Genomic DNA, 16109 nt, shown 5'->3' on the forward strand with positions numbered 1-16109 from the left:
ACTAACTACCTTGAGGCAATTAGAGAACTGAAAGCTGAAATAGCTGAACTGAAGAAAAAAGCTGAGGGAAGGGAAAGCAGACTAACAGAAGCAGAAAACAGAATTAGCCAGACAGGGAATGACCTAGAAAAAACTAAGAAAGAGGTAAAAGAGCTCAAAAAGAGATTGAGAGACACTGGAAACAACAACAGAGACATATGGGATGATCTCAAAAGGAGTAACATTCATATAATTGGCCTATCAGAGGAAGAGAGGTGAAGTAAATACTCTAAAGGAAATAATTTAAAAAAACTTCCCAGATCTAAACAACAGAAAGGACATTAAGATTCAAGAGGCCCAGAGAGTCCCATATAGAATCAATCCAGACCTGAAGACACCAAGACACATCATAGTTACAATGAAAAGCAAGGATAAAAGAAGCAAGAGAATAACAAAAAGTCACATACAGGGGAAAACCCATAAGATTACCAGCAGACTTCTCCACTCAAACTCTAAAAGCCAGAAGAGAATGGCAAGATATCTATCAAGCCATGAATGAAAAAGGGTCTCAACCAAGGATACTATTATCCTGCTAGACTTTCATTCAAACTAGATGGAGCCATCAAAACATTTTCAGACACACAACAGTTAAAAGAGGCAACCATCAACAAACCTGTGCTGAAAGAGGTACTAAAAGACATCTTATAAACAATAATATCACTATAATACTTGTCACATGTGAGAGCAAATAAAGAATTGTTCAATAATGGCACTACAATACATTAAATCCATAATATCAATAAATGTCAATGGCTTAAGCTCAACCATTAAAAGGCACAGGGTAGGAGGTTGGATCAGAAAACATAGCCCAACCATATACTGCTTGCAAGAATCCCACCTGACCAAACAAGACAAACACAGACTTAAACTGAAAGGATGGAAAACTAACATACAGGCTAATGGACCACAAAAAGGGCAGGAACAGCCATTCTCATCTCTGACACAATAGATTTTAAATTAAATAAATAAAAGATAGGCAAGGCCACTACATAATGATTAGAGGATCAATCAGCCAAGAAAACTTAACAGTTATTAACATCTATGCACCCAGTGAAGGACCATCTACATACATCAATCACCTACACAAAGAAATTCAAAGATACATCAATAGTAATACAATAATAGTGGGATACTTCAACATCCCACTCTCACACCTAGACAGATCAATAAAGCACAGAATCAACAAAGAAACAAGAGAATTATATCAAGAGATGGGCAAATTAGACCTCTTGGACATTTTCAGAGTTCTTCACCCCAAAAAACTGGAATACACCTTCTTTTCAAATCCACATAACACATACTCAAGAATAGACTACATGTTAGGCCACAAAGACAGCATCAATAAATTCAAGAGCATTTAAATCATCCCAAGTATCTTCTCAGACCACAGTGGAGTAAAGCTAACATTTAACAACAAACAGAAAATTATTAAAAGACACATAATTTGGAAACTAAACAACATGCTCCTTAAAAACCACTGGGTCAGAGTGACACTCAAGCAAGAAATTCAAATGTTCCTGGAAACAAATGAAAATGAAGACACAAGCTATCAAAATATTTGTAACACAGCTAAAGCAGTACTGAGAGGGAAACACACAGCCATAGTCACATATTAAAGAACAAGAAAAAACTCAAATAAATGACCTTACTGCACACCTTAAGGACTTAGAGGAAGAGGAAGAAAGGAACCATAAAGCAACCAAAACGACAGAAATCACTAAAATTAGAGGAGAAATAAACAACATCAAAAATGAGAGAACCATGCAAAAGATCAATGAAGCCAAATGTTGGTTCTTTGAAAAATTAAACAAGATTGACAAACCCCTAGCCAGACTCACTAAAAAAAGAGGAGGGGAGGAGAAAACTCAAAATAATAGAATTGTAAATGATAGGGGAGATAGCACAACTTGACACTACAGAAATTCAGAAATTCATACAAAACATCTATGAAGAAATATATGGCACCAAACAAGAAAATCTGGAAGAAATGGAAGAATTCTTAGAAACATATGCCCTTCCAAAACTAAACCAAGAAGAACTACAAAACCTAAATGCACCAATCACAGACAAAGAAATCGAAACAGTTATTAATAATCTTCCCAACAACAAAAGTCCTGGACCAAATTACTTCACAAACGAATTCTACAAAACCTTCAGGAAACAGTTAATACCCATACTTCTAAAGCTTTTCCATAAGATCGAAGACACAGGAACACTCCCTTCCACCTTCTATGAAGCTAATACCACCCTGATACCAAAAGCAGATAGAGACACAATAAAAAACTTTGATGAACACAGACACCAAAATATTAAACAAGATCTGGGCCAACCAGATACAGCAGTTTTTCAAAAAGATTGTTCATCACGACCAAGGGGAATTTATCCCAGGAATGCAAGGCTGGTTCAACATACATAAGTCAGTCAATGTCATTCACCACATCAATAAAAGCAAAGCCAAAAACCACATCATTATCTTAACAGATGTAGAGAAAGCCTTTAACAAAATCCAACACCCATTCATGCTCAAAACTCTACAAAAAATGGGAATAGATGGGAAATTCCTCAAGATAGTGGAATCCATATATAGCAAACCTAGAGCCAACAACATACTCAATGGACAAAAGCTGAAAGCATTCCCCTCAGATCGGGGACTAGATAGGGCTCCCAACTAACATCATTACTCTTCAACATAGTATTGGAAGTTCTTGCCATAGCCATCAGGCAAGAGAAAGAAATCAAAGGAATACAGATTGGAAGGGAAGAAGTCAAGCTCTCATTATTTACAGAGGGTATGCTAGTAGACATAGAAAAACCTAAAGAATCCAGGAGAAAACTACTGGAAGTGATTAGGCAATACAGCAAGGTGTCAGGCTATAAAATCAATGTACAAAAATCAGTGGCATTTCTCTATTCAAACACTAAAACTGAAGAAGACATTCAGAAACCACTGCCATTCACTGTTGCAGCAAAATCAATAAAATACCTAGGAGTAAAGCTGACCAAAGAAGTGAAAGACTTGTACACTGGAAACTACAAGTCACTGTTCAAGGAAATAGAAAATGATACCAAGAAATGGAAAGACATTCCATGCTCATGGATTGGAAGAATAAATATAATCAAAATGGAATATTCTCCCCAGAACAATATACAAATTTAATGCAATACCCATCAAAGTTCCACCAAGCTTTTTTAAGGGAATAGAACAAAAACTACAATCATTTATCTGGAACCAGAAAACACCTAGAATTGCCAAAACCATCTTGAGGAAAAGACAGAAATGGAGGCATCACCCTGCCAGATCTGAAACTATATTATAAGGCCATCATCATCAAAACAGACTGGTGCTGGAACAAAAGTTGGCACAGAGACCAGTGGAACAGAATTGAAAGCCCAGCACTAAACCCTCACACTTATGGGTACCTAATCTTTGATAAAGGGCCCCCAAGTATTAAATGGAAGAAGGAGGCTCTCTTCAATAAATGGTGCTGGGAAAACTGGGTTGTAACATGCAGAAGAATGAAATTGAACCTCCTTATCTCACCGGAAACAAAAATCAACTCCAAATGGATCAAGGACCTGGATTTTAGACCGGAAACTATCAAATACCTAAAGCAAAATGGTGGAACACTTTCCCACCTATACCTCAAGGTCATCTTTGATGAAACAAACCCAACTGCAAGGAAGTCTAAAGCAGAAACAAACCAATGGGACTACATCAAATTGAAAAGCTTCTGCACATCCAAAGAACCTATCACACAAACAAAGAGACCACTCACAGAATGGGAGAAGATTTTCACATGCCATACATCAGACAAGAGACTAATAACCAAAATATACAAAGAGCTCAAAAAACTTAGCACCAAGAAAGCAAATAACCCCATCCAAAAATGGGCAGAGGATATGAATAAGACATTCACTTCAGAGGAGATCCAAAAGGCTAACAAACATATGAAAAACTGCTCCAGGTCACTGATTGTCAGAGAGAAACAAATAAAGACAACACTGAGATACCACCTCACTCCTGTGAGAATGGCATACATCAAAAAGTACAATAGCAACAAATGTTGTAGAGGCTGTGAGGACAGAAGAACCCTTCTGCACTGCTGGTGGGAATGCAAATTGGTCCAGCCTCTATGGAGAGCAGTCTGGAGAACTCTCACAAGGCTAGACATAGACCTTCCATATGACCCAGTAATTCATCTCCTGGGGATATACCCCAAGGATTCCATAATGCCCAATCAAAAAGATATGTATACACCTATGTTCATAAAACCACAATTCATAATAGCTAAAACCTGGAAGGAACCCAGGTGCCCAACAACAAATGAGTGGCTGAAAAAGCTGTGGTATATATATACACAACAGAATACTATGCAGCTATTAAGAACAATGAACCCACCTTATCTGACCCATCTTGGACAGAGCTACAAGGAATTATGTTAAGTGAGCTAAGTCAGAAAGACAAAGATGAGTATGGGATCATACTCATCAACAGAAGTTGAGAAAGAAGAACAGAAAGGGAAACTAAAACAGGATCTGATTAAATCGAGAGTAGGGCACCAAAGTAAAAACACTGTGGTGAGGGGGAGGGTGGACATTCAGCTTCCGTGGGGGTGGGTGGGGGTGGGGAGCAGGGGTGAGTGGGTGGGATGGGACACAGTCTTTTGGTGGTTGGAATGGTGTTTATGTACACTCCTATTAAAGTGTAGTCATATAAACCACTATTCAATTAATATGAGGGGAAAAATTGATTGTATGTCTCAACCTTTTTAAAACACAGACTGAGTCTTAAATACATAGGCTGAGTCTTTGATATGTGGACTCTCTCAAAATCCTAGACCAGGGAGAACAGAAGCAATCAATCGGTGGCAACGCTATATACAAGATGCTGGGTATTATACAGCAAACCCTAACAAAGGCACTTTTCAAAGTTAATCCAATTATCAAATAATGTGATGATAACAATAACTATCCATTGTCTTCTTGAACCCTAATGTTGTATGCTTTACATTGGGTTGTTCTAGTTCTCCCCCTGCCAAGAAAATTGGATCAGTCCTGCTAATTTCGCGGGCCCACTTGGCCCCGCCCCAAGGAACCCCGGGAGGGTTCCAGAGTTCGAGAGTTCGAGAGTTGCAGAGTTAGAGAGTGCTTGGCGCAGTCGCGGGGGAAAGAGGCAGCAGAGTTCTATTTGGTGATTAGTTTGTCTTAGTTTATGAATCGTTGTTCCTGAATAAAGAAATACAGCTTCCCTGCCCAGTCGTATGTCTCTGGTCGTCTCTGTTACCCGCCCGTGAAGCTAGCCCGGCCAGCTAGAGCATCCGAATATTAACAACACCCTAAGAGAGCGGGAACATCACATTTCCACTATAGAGCCTATATTTCCCCTAGTCCTGGAACCTTAGTGTGGGGCCCACTTTCCTGCATGCTTCTCTCAATTCATATCAAATAACATGGCATCCGCCGATCGCAATCTAATCAATGCAATGAGTTCCACCCCAGCATCCTTCACTTCAGACTGTGTCCAGAGACTTCAGGTGTGGAATGACAACCCTTCAGCTTCATCACTCGGGTGAGACCTTTCCTTTCATAGTATTCTCTAATTCTATCCCAGGTGTTCCACTCCCAAATAAAGTCCCCAAACCTAGATATAGACCAGGTTCCCTGAGATAGAGCATATGTTCACATGTGTCCATAAACCAGGGAAAAGTATATACCTGAAAGCAGAATGACACAAAAGTCTGCAGAGAGTACCCCCCACAACACTTCATCTGCACTATTCCAGCCTTTAGGTTCATGATTGTTCAACAATTTGTTTGGCTTTGTATGTTAACTCTCTTTTCAGCCCCAGGTTCCAGATGCCAGCATGATTCCGACCAGACTTCCCTGGACTGACGACCCCACCAATGTGTCCTGGAGCTCAGCTTCCCCAGAGACACACCCTACTAGGGAAAGAGAGAGGCAGACTGGGAGTATGGATCGATCAGTCAACACCCATGTTCAGCGGGGAAACAATTACAGAAGCCAGACCTTCCACCTTCTGCAACCCACAACGACCCTGGGTCCATACTCCCAGAGGGATAGAGAATGGGAAAAGTATCAGGGGAGGGGATGGGATATGGAGTCTGGGTGGTGGGAATTTTGTGGAGTTGCACCCTTACTATCCTACGGTTTTGTTAATGTCTCCTTTCTTATATAAAAAAAAACAAAATAAAATAAAATACAGCTAAAATGTAAAAATATAAACAAGTAATTAAATAAACTTGTGATAAATCTATAAATTACCAAGTTCCTAACAGTAAATTAAGTTATAATATTGTACTGAAATTGTTTAACAGCCTTAAATCATACTAAAGAGATGATAATAATTTTATTGTTAAAAAGGCCTTCCAAAATTACATAAAGATATTTAAGCCAATTCTAATCATTGAGTTATCAATTCTAGTGAACTTCTAACTTGGTACAAGTCCTTTCTTCACCAGTGAATGATTACAGCTATGACAGCCCTTCACATGAAGAACCAACTGCTCATATGGTAAGATCTTAAAGTTCCCCTATATTTAATCCAATTTCAGCATCTGTGACTTAACAACAATATTCGTATTATTTTACTCATGGGTGTGTAATGGCCCCTAAGGTCACTCATATTCCTAGTTTTTTCTACACTTAATCTTTTCAAAATTTACAAAAATAGAAAATTTCAAACTAACCCCCAATGTCTGTCATTGTTTGCTGTGTGCCTCTCTCCAAAAACCAATTCCAGCTGCAGTATCCATACCAACCTTAAAGACTTACAAGTTCGTATGACAAACTGATGTCATCCACATCCCACAGTTCGACAGGCAAAAGTATGTCTTTGTGACTATAGATACTTACTCCAAGATCATCTGGGCTACAGCCCAAACTGGTGTATCTTGTTCTGCCATTATGGGCCTCCCCTTACAGGTCAAACTGACAGTGGTCCTATAATTCAAAGCCTTTTTGAGATATTACTCATACCACAAATATTCTTTACAATCCACAAGGCCCAATTATTAAAGGAAAAAAGGGACCTATACCCCCCAAATGTACAGCTGGCCATGGCTCTCATTACATTTATACCTTTAATATTCATACAAATTCTAAAAAAAAACAAAAAAAAACCTATAGTTAGCCACTGGCAAGCTCCCCACTCCCTCCCTACTACACAAGTCCAATGGAAGGACCCCCTCGATGGCCCTTAGAAAGGGACCAGACACCCTGCTAACCATGGGAAGAGGCTTTGCATGTGTCTTTCCACAGGATTATCCAGGCCTGTCTGAGTTCCTACCTGTCATGTCCAGCATTGCCCGCAAGATGGTGCAGCTCTCCCTAAAGAAGAACAAGAAATGCTGGAGGATCCACTGCAAGAAGACACCCCTCTGGGCCCATAATGTGACCTGGCAGCACCTGAAGAATCTGATTCACAGAGCCCAAGGACAAAACCCCCCTACTGATTCTCTGTCTCACCCCTAGCTCTCTGTATTTCTCATCCTGTCTGCTCTCTCCACCTCTGCTTCACCTGTCACCTTTTGGCAGTTTCAGGTTCTAGAAACTTATAATGGCATTAACAAAATCATTGGGACTGGAAATTCTCTCAAAGGATGTCAATCTGCCATTAATATTCCAGTAAAATCTGCCACTGTAAGCCCCTGCCCTCTAACATGGGGGGGCTGCCCATGCTGCTTTCTCTTGTTGGTCATTACACCAGGTCCCCTACATTGCTTGATGCTGTGATTTATTTACATAATCATTGTTTTGCCTAAGACCCATCCTGCCTGCAGGGTATTGGTTTAATCCCCACTGGTTAGAACCTTCGCAACAGCTGCTATGGAAGCTTGCTAATTTCGCACTCTTTTTTTCTCTCCACCCACTCTCCTAGCCATTTCCTTTTCCAACCGCCACTTCCATTTCAAAAAATATAAATACGTTTTTTCTGATCAATAAATGAAATTGCATTGCATTCCTGCTCAGCATTGAGTTCCTGGTTTTCTCCCGCATCGTTGAGTAAGCAGCAGTCCAGGTTGACTCCGGTTGAGTTCTTTCCCCCACGATGCAACCTGACATTCCCTTCTATAACTTGGGCTCCTGCCTCACATCCGCCAATGACTATGGGGGATGCTACTACATTACCAGTAAAAGACATGGTATCCCCTCTGAAGAAGAATCCGTGGTCTAGATGGCACCTAGAAGCCGGTGTTTAACCCTCAAAAACAATAATTTTCTGGTAGGAGCTCCCTCAAGTTTACCATTCATGACCCCTGGCATGACCGATGGGTCCTTAGAGTAAGCAGGAGACTTTACTCCGGCCCACAAGCCCCTCCCCCATAGCCAACATCTTTATCTTTCGACAGCTAATCCCCGCCCCTAGAGAAATTCAGACTCAGGAAAAAATAACCAAACAAGAACAAGCTCTCTCTCAGGCCCTTGCCTCTCCACCTGGCCTTGACTTCTCATCTTGGCCCAGTTACCTATGTTATGCTGTCTCCCTCCTTAGCCAGTCCTCCATCCTTCCCAATGCTTCCAGCTGTTTTCTATGTGCCTCTCTCAACAGGCCCCTTCTTGCGGCCACACCGCTAAATAATACCCCATTGAGTCTTGCCAGCTTGCCTAGCTCCTCTCCCTCCGCTGAACTACCATCCCTTACCTCAATTCCTCTTTACACAAAGGCTATCAGTCCAGCCTTCACTCTTATATGTCTATTGACCTCCTCCTTCTCTCCCCATATCTCTCACTACTCAAAACACCTCACCCTGTTCTCCAACGTATACGCCCCCTCCTCATGTTTTGGTATAATTTCACTTTGTTTATTCGTGTCAACTCCTCTCTATCTGGTCCTTGTCTCCTAGTCTCTCTTGTTCCACAGCTCACCCTGTACAGACAAGGCGAATTTCACTGGTTGTCCTTCCCCACCAGTATAAGACATATAGTATTTCTCGCCCTGGTGTTTGACATCTGAATAACTGCCTCTATCAGACTCGCTGGTGGAGCCCTTGGACATTCCCTCTACACTGCTGGACTCCTCAAAGATCAACTTCAACAACCCACAGACTTCACAGCTGACAGCCTCGAGTCCCTGCAACAGCAAATCACCTCCCTTGCGAAGGTGGCCCTCCAGAACAGACACACTTTGGATCTTCTATTAGCAGAAAGAGGTGGAAACTGCTTGGCACTCCAAGAAAAATGCTGTTTTTTCATAAATGAATCAAGACTGGTAGACGATGTTAAGACTTTACAAAAACTCTGCCTTGATCTTCAAAACCCTTATCACTCTCTTAACTCTAATTCTTGGCTTACCTCTCCCCTAATCTCCTGGCTCCTGCCCCTTCTAGGTCCTTTTCTGGCTATTGCAATCCTCTTGCTCATTGCCCCCTGCCTTATCGTTTCTTAAGAGATGCCTAAACGACATTGTTAAAGTCACTCTTCAAAAGGTTTCTGTCCACACCTATATTGCTATCCCTCTGTCAGAGATGGAATCTTATGCAGACATTAATCCATCTAAATCTAGCCATTAAAAAAGAAAGGGAGAGATGTAGGGAATTTTGAGGCTATGGTAGAACATGGCAGGACCCCCCATCGAAAGATGGGTGTCTGAGGGGCACGACCATCCTATTAGTCTCTCTCTACTAAGAGGTTGAGCAAGGAAGGGCACGACCTCCAGGATCTGCCCCACCTATTAGCCTCCCTGCCTCACAAGGACCCAGCATTCTCTGACACAATAGCCTACTCCCTTGTTACCTATATATCATTGTTCTACTCTATCAAACAGTAGCTGAAGGTCCCCTCCCTACTTCCCCACCCCTTCCGTTCCTTTGATCATACCTGATCCATCTTCTCTTTGCCCTCAGGACCCCCCTTCTGGCTGCTGGTTACTAATAACCCTGCTTCCTTGTTCCTTTAACTGATTCTGACCCTCCCCCGACCCCTTGCCTCTCTGACCATATATGGTATAGACAATTTACTTCCCCCTGCAGTCCTTTAAAAACCCTGCTTTGCTGTTCAATAAACGGATTGTTCACCAACACAGTCTCCGGGTAATCTCTTGTCATGTCACTAGCCACAGGCACTGAGAGATCCAGAAAGACTCACTCCTGCTGCCTCAGGGCATATTCTCATAGGTAGCCGCTTCTGGTGCGCAACAGAGGTGGCAACGCCAGAGAGAGGTCTCCCCACAAAAGCCCAGCATCTGGTGCCCGAACATGGGGTAATCCCTTCCCCCCACTCCCCCACCCCCAATGCAGCAAAGTCAAAAGAAGTCAGAAGTCAGAAGAAATCACAGGCGCCTCAGTGAGTCTCCGCTGCTTGGCCTCCTGTAGCCCCATGCTTACAAAGGCGCTTCAATTTGATTTCTGGCTGTCTCTATCTCATAAGTAAATAAAGATAATTTAAAAATAAAATTAAAAAAATAAACTGCTACAATTTAGCTTCTTCTTTAGTTGAGTTAGCTATATATTCTAATTAGAGAAAAACAACTGAAAGAATCAAAAACAAGCTTTTTTTAAAGAAAGAAAAGGGAAACTTGGAATCATGCATGCTAGTTTACTTAGCGACATGTTTGTAAGAGAACTAAGTTGTGTTATAGTCATACTCAATTTTTTTTATTATAAAGAAAAACCTTTAACACTTTGGTTCAATATTCATACAGTCATCTATATGATGTGACTGAGTCTACAGACTTCCGCTGGTGACCTTGGGAAGGGGATTCCAGAAGTGATAGAAAAAGAAAATAAATGTAAATGTAAATGAGAAGTCAAATGAGTAAAAGGAGAATAAGAAATTACACACACACACACATACACACACACATTTGTCATTGCCAGAGTCACACTATTCCACTACAACCTTTTCATATCCAAAGAGAGATTGACTCAGAGATATGGGGGGGGGGAGCCACAGTTTCCTCTAGTGCTTGAACTTGGGTCAAGCATAAGGCAATGCAGGTAACCTCCCAGATGAGTTATCTGATCAGTTCTGCAATGTGTTGTATTCAATGGGAGAAAAAAAAGGAGGAGTATGTTAAAAAAATGTGAAAGCTAAATTAAAATCTAATAAAAAGGCTTTAACTTTTAAAATATGTTTATTTAAAAATAATTCTTAAAGAAAACAGAGGCTGGGGAAATAGCATAATGACTATGCAGAAAGACTTTCATGCCTGAGGCTCCAAAGTCCAAGATTCAATTCTCTATAAATAAGCCAAAGCTAAGCTTCCATTAAGTAATAAGTAAATAAATATAGGATGAGGAGGGAAGGTAAAGGGGGAAAAGGCTTAAAAAATAAAAATTAGGGAGTCGGGCAGTAGCGCAGCGGGTTAAGTGCACATGGCGCAAAGCACAAGGACCAGTGGAAGGATCCCAGTTCGAACCCCCGTCTCCCCACCTGCAGGGAAGTCGCTGCAGGTGTCTTATCTTTCTCTCCCCCTTTCTGTCTTCCCCATCTCCCTCCATTTCTCTCTGTCCTAACAATGACAACATCAAAAACAACAATGGCAACAAAAGGAAAAATAAGTAAATATTAAAAATTAAACAAACAAGCAAACAAGTAAATAAATAAAAATTAGTATGCTTGCCTCTGATATGTGGTGACACTGGAACTGAGGCTAGAGTCTCTGGGGTCTCAAATATGTAGGTCCTGTATGCTAATACTGAACTATGTCCCCAGTCCAAAGTTTAACTGTCCTGAAAAGGACTCTAGAGGATGTACAGGGTGGTATGGCCATAAACTCATGAAAAGTACTCTATATGGTCCAACTGAAAAAAGTTCAAGTGAATTTAAGTAAATATAAGTATACTTAAGCAGTATACTTATGCTTAAATCCACTGCTTAAGTATACTTATGTTAAAGCCACTTTTAATTTCTCTGCTGAAAAGTTAAGTGGTCATAAACTTTGATCAGCCTTGCAAACTGCTTAAATATCATGCACTTCATTATGTCTTTAGTCTCTGGTCTCTGATTTAGCTACAAGAAATTTAGTCCTGCTAATTTTCAATTGAGCCTTTCTTTTTGTATATAAGCTTGTATTTGCTTTAATCATCAGGTAACAAAATCATTTCATATGTAGATACCCAGCAATCTGGTCATAGTACCTATAGCAAAGACAAGAGAGGCAAAATTCCACCATATATGATACCAGCAGATAGTAATAATCTCAGACATGAAGATCAATTTTGAAAACATAGAAGCAAAATACAACTGAAATTAAAAAGTAAAAAAGTGAAGAGTTAAAAATAAAGTCAAGTATATAAGAATAAATGTTTTTTGGTCCAGGAGGTGCCATAGTAGTTGGTGTGTTGGACTCTCAGACATTAGGTCCTGAGTATGGTCCCCTGAATCGCATGTACCAGAGTAGTGCTCCAGGATTCTGTCCATTCTCCCTTATTATTTAGTTAATAAATAAATCTCTATGAAGGATATGTAGTTATCTTATAACTACACTTATAGAAAGAATGATAAATATACACTAAAATATTTTTTTCATTTATCATATGGAAAAATAAATTTGGTAAACTGGTTGGTTGGTGTTTTTGGAAATGGACACTCATACAAAGCATACAAGAGAATTTGGCAATGCAGATACAACTACACAATTTCTAAAAAATAAATCACTATTAGGGGAAATATTATGACGCTAGTTTTCACACATATATGGGTTTTATCTTCCTGTTAAAGTTCCTGCACACCACACCCACTGCCAGCTGATGATACCAGATGACCTCACTCAGAGCCAAGGCGGAGGTTGGAGGAAGTTGAGAGGGCATAAGTTACCCTGGAAAAAGGCTTTAAATGAACTAGGCTTGACTGGTGATATGTAGAAACTTCTTGAAAAGTATGAATATTATCACCTAAAAGAAGTATCTGGCTTTTTTAATATGTATGAATGTCAGTATAGGAGTAGTAAAACTTAAATAGGCTTACCCTTAGTATCTTCTAACCATTCCTGACTGTTTCTAAAACACTGTATGTATCAAAAATGAGCAGACTTAATTATTGTTTAGCAAGTTCCTTATGCAGTAGAAGCTATAATTGCACTGATTTTAAAGTCTTTTTTTTTTTCTTCTTTTTTTTTTACCAGAGCAATCAATGCTCAACTCTGTGGGAGATTAAACCTGGGACTTTGGAGCCTCAGGCCTCAAAGTCTCTTCGCATAACTATTATGCTATCTACCCCCTCCCTATAGAAACTATTTTCTGCTCTATGTTCAGAGGAATTCATAGGAAAAGACTTTGACAAATATTCCAGGGTATCAGTTTGATGTAGAACTCAGTTGAACCTTTGTCACACAAGCAACCCGAGGTTAAAGCCTGAACCCAAAAACAGGAAACTGGTGCTGTGTTATCTCTGCTACATCTCTGTCTTATCTTGCCTCTGTCTATCTGAAAAAGCCAGCAAGAGCAGTACAAAATTATAAAAAATGAGATTTGGACAGCAAAACAACTCACTTGGTTAGTGCACTATTACTTTGCCATGTGTGAGATCATTTAAGCCCAGCATCCACCCAACTGAAGGAAGCTTTGGTATTGTGCCTCCTTCACTTTATTTTTCTCTGCCTTTCTGCCTATCTGTTACTATCTAAAACAAACTAATAGATAGAAATAAATAACTGAGGTTAGGAGATTGCAGAGTTGAGAAGGAAAAACTAACTGGGTTTTTTTTTGTCAACAAGAAGTCAAGACTGCTTCTTCATAGGAAAGAATGTACTCTCAAAGACAAAATAAACCTTAATAACTTCTGATTTAAATTAATTTATTTTTATAGGTGTAAGAATGCCTTTTTAATGACTCTGGCCTATAGCAACCTGATAAATCACACCCCCATGAGTAAAACTGAAAGTTTTTTCACTTTTAATAAGTTCTCTTGACAATGTGTATACAAATCCAGGAATGAATCATTTTTTCCTTCAACAACAAATACAATTAAATCTTCTGGATTGGGCTGGCTACAGAGCTCCATGGATAATACTCTGCTTTGACATGTGCATGACCCAGGTTCCAGCCCAGCTCCCATCACATTGAAGGAGGCGTTAGTGCTATGATTTCTTTCCCCATCTCTCTGACTCTCAGTCTACTTCTAAGTGTTGAAGTCAGTTCAGAGTGTTGAGATCACAAAGATAACAACAAAACATAAATAATCATCTAGGCTTTGAGTGGCATCCCAGAAACTACGCTGCTTTAAAGGGTCAAGACTGAACCACACAGCTGACAAAGGATGTGGCCTGATGCCTTGCTTGGGTTCTAGTCTAAGAAAAGGAAGATAAAGGTGGCCCTTGGCAGGAGCTAGTACCCAGAATACTTAAGAGCCGTGGAGGTGAGAAAATAACCTAAAAAAAAAAGTTATCATGGGCAGAATATAGAAGTGACTTCTAAGAACTGTCCTGAAGCCTAAAGGCCATTATTAACTCAATTTGGGTTTCTCTACCAAGATTTCACCAAAGGAAATTTAAGATTCTATATGCTCCATAGATCTAATTTTAAACTACTCTTTATAAAGTTTTGACTTTTCCTAGGTCGCCACCTTAAAAATTATGCAGAAGTTAGTACTGGGGTTCAATGTGTTCAATGCTTTCTGTGTGTTAAAATAAAGTGCTCTTTTATCTTTGTGGCTATATAATTAAATCTTTTCTCCCTGTGTTTATACAAAATAACTGGCTATCTTTTATTAAAACTACATCTAATTGGCAAATAAAACAGTTTCACTACATTTATTTAGTAAAACTGGGTTGAAGATAGGAAAAAAATTGTTTTCAGTAATGTATAATTTATGGACAATTCGTAACTCTATCATTTTAAAAACGTGTTTCAGAATGCAATAAGGAGTGAAGTAAAAAGATCTGAGGAAGGGGAGAGGAGAGGGGGGCACAGGCTCAGAAGAGAAGGCATGAAAAGCAATTATCCAGCTCTCTGGAGTTCAGCCCGCACAGGTCGGGATTTTCCTTTCCACATCTGGCTGTCCGGGCCGCCATGACCCCTCCTCTTCCCGGGCTCAGTCTGCGCACCCCCCCCCCCGCTTTGGCCAAGAGAGTTGGGGGAAAGGGGTTACCGCACCCCCCCCCCCTCCCGTCTCCTTTCCCCTAGAGCCGCGGAAGAGACTCGCCTGAAGCAGGAGGCTGCAGACCACGAAGATCAGAGTCTTGGGGCTCCGGGGTCCGGCTCCCCGCGCTCGCCTGGCGGCCCGGCCGCTCCCCGCCTGGGCGCCTGCTGCGCTCCGTCCCTGCTGCTCCATGAGCTTCGGGGCTCCGGGTGCAGGCAGCGCGGTCTGAAAGCTAGCGGAGTCTTGAGGAATGAAGGTCGCCCGGGGGAAAGTCGGCAGCCCAGCGGAAAGTCCACCTCCCTAGGAAAAGTCCCGCGCTCTAGGGAAAAGCTGGCGGCTCAATGGAGGAAAACTTGCCGCCCCAGAAAAAGCCCGCCGCCTAAAGGCAGGTGCGCTCAGGCCTCCAGCCTTATATCTGGAGCAGCGGCCTCAACCCACTTACCAAAGCGTGGGCGGGTCACACCCACTTATGGGGCTTGGAATTCCTTCCTGCAAACACCTGCCCTACCCAATGTGCAGTTTAAACTGCATTCCTTATAAGATGGCGGACCTTAGAGGAGGCATTGGGACCGCCTTCTTGGAGGGGGCATTGGGTCTGCCTTCTCGGAGGAGGCTTTGGGGCAGGCTATAACACACATTCAGAGAGATTTTACAACACACACACACACACACACACACACACACACACACACACACACACACACACACACCCTGTATTATTCATTTTGTCAGTGTTATTCATTTCGTCAAGGGACAGAGAAGAAGATCAGAGCACTGCTCCAGGCAGATGCCAAGCTGGGGTTCTAGCCTGGGTTCTCAGATACTCTGGTCCTGCTGGGCAGACTCAGAAAACCAAAAGAACACAGTGGTGGGGGCTGAATCCATGTCTCCAGTAAACTTCCATAGGTCCCCTCTCCACCCCACCCCCAAGTTTCCTCATCATCTCTTTGTGGCCTCTGATCATGCCAAACTCATCTTTTGGTCGCAGGCTTCGGTATCTGTCGAACGTCTTCTCAGCTCTACTCCCTCTG

At 41.2% G+C, this 16109-nt stretch overlaps 1 protein-coding gene across 1 annotated transcript in view; it reads right to left on the reverse strand.

The window, feature by feature from the left end:
- LOC103118919 (tumor necrosis factor receptor superfamily member 10B-like) overlaps positions 1-15413 on the reverse strand; it is a 34073-nt gene extending 18660 nt beyond the window's left edge. Inside the window, exon 1 of the mRNA XM_060178837.1 lies at positions 15142-15413. Within this exon, the coding sequence (XP_060034820.1) occupies positions 15142-15270 (129 nt within the window). The 5' untranslated portion in view covers positions 15271-15413. The remainder of the gene's footprint in view (positions 1-15141) is intronic.
- Between the last annotated feature and the right edge of the window lie 696 nt (positions 15414-16109).

This window comes from Erinaceus europaeus, chromosome 19, assembly GCF_950295315.1.
Source record: "Erinaceus europaeus chromosome 19, mEriEur2.1, whole genome shotgun sequence".
Lineage (NCBI taxonomy): Eukaryota > Metazoa > Chordata > Mammalia > Eulipotyphla > Erinaceidae > Erinaceus > Erinaceus europaeus.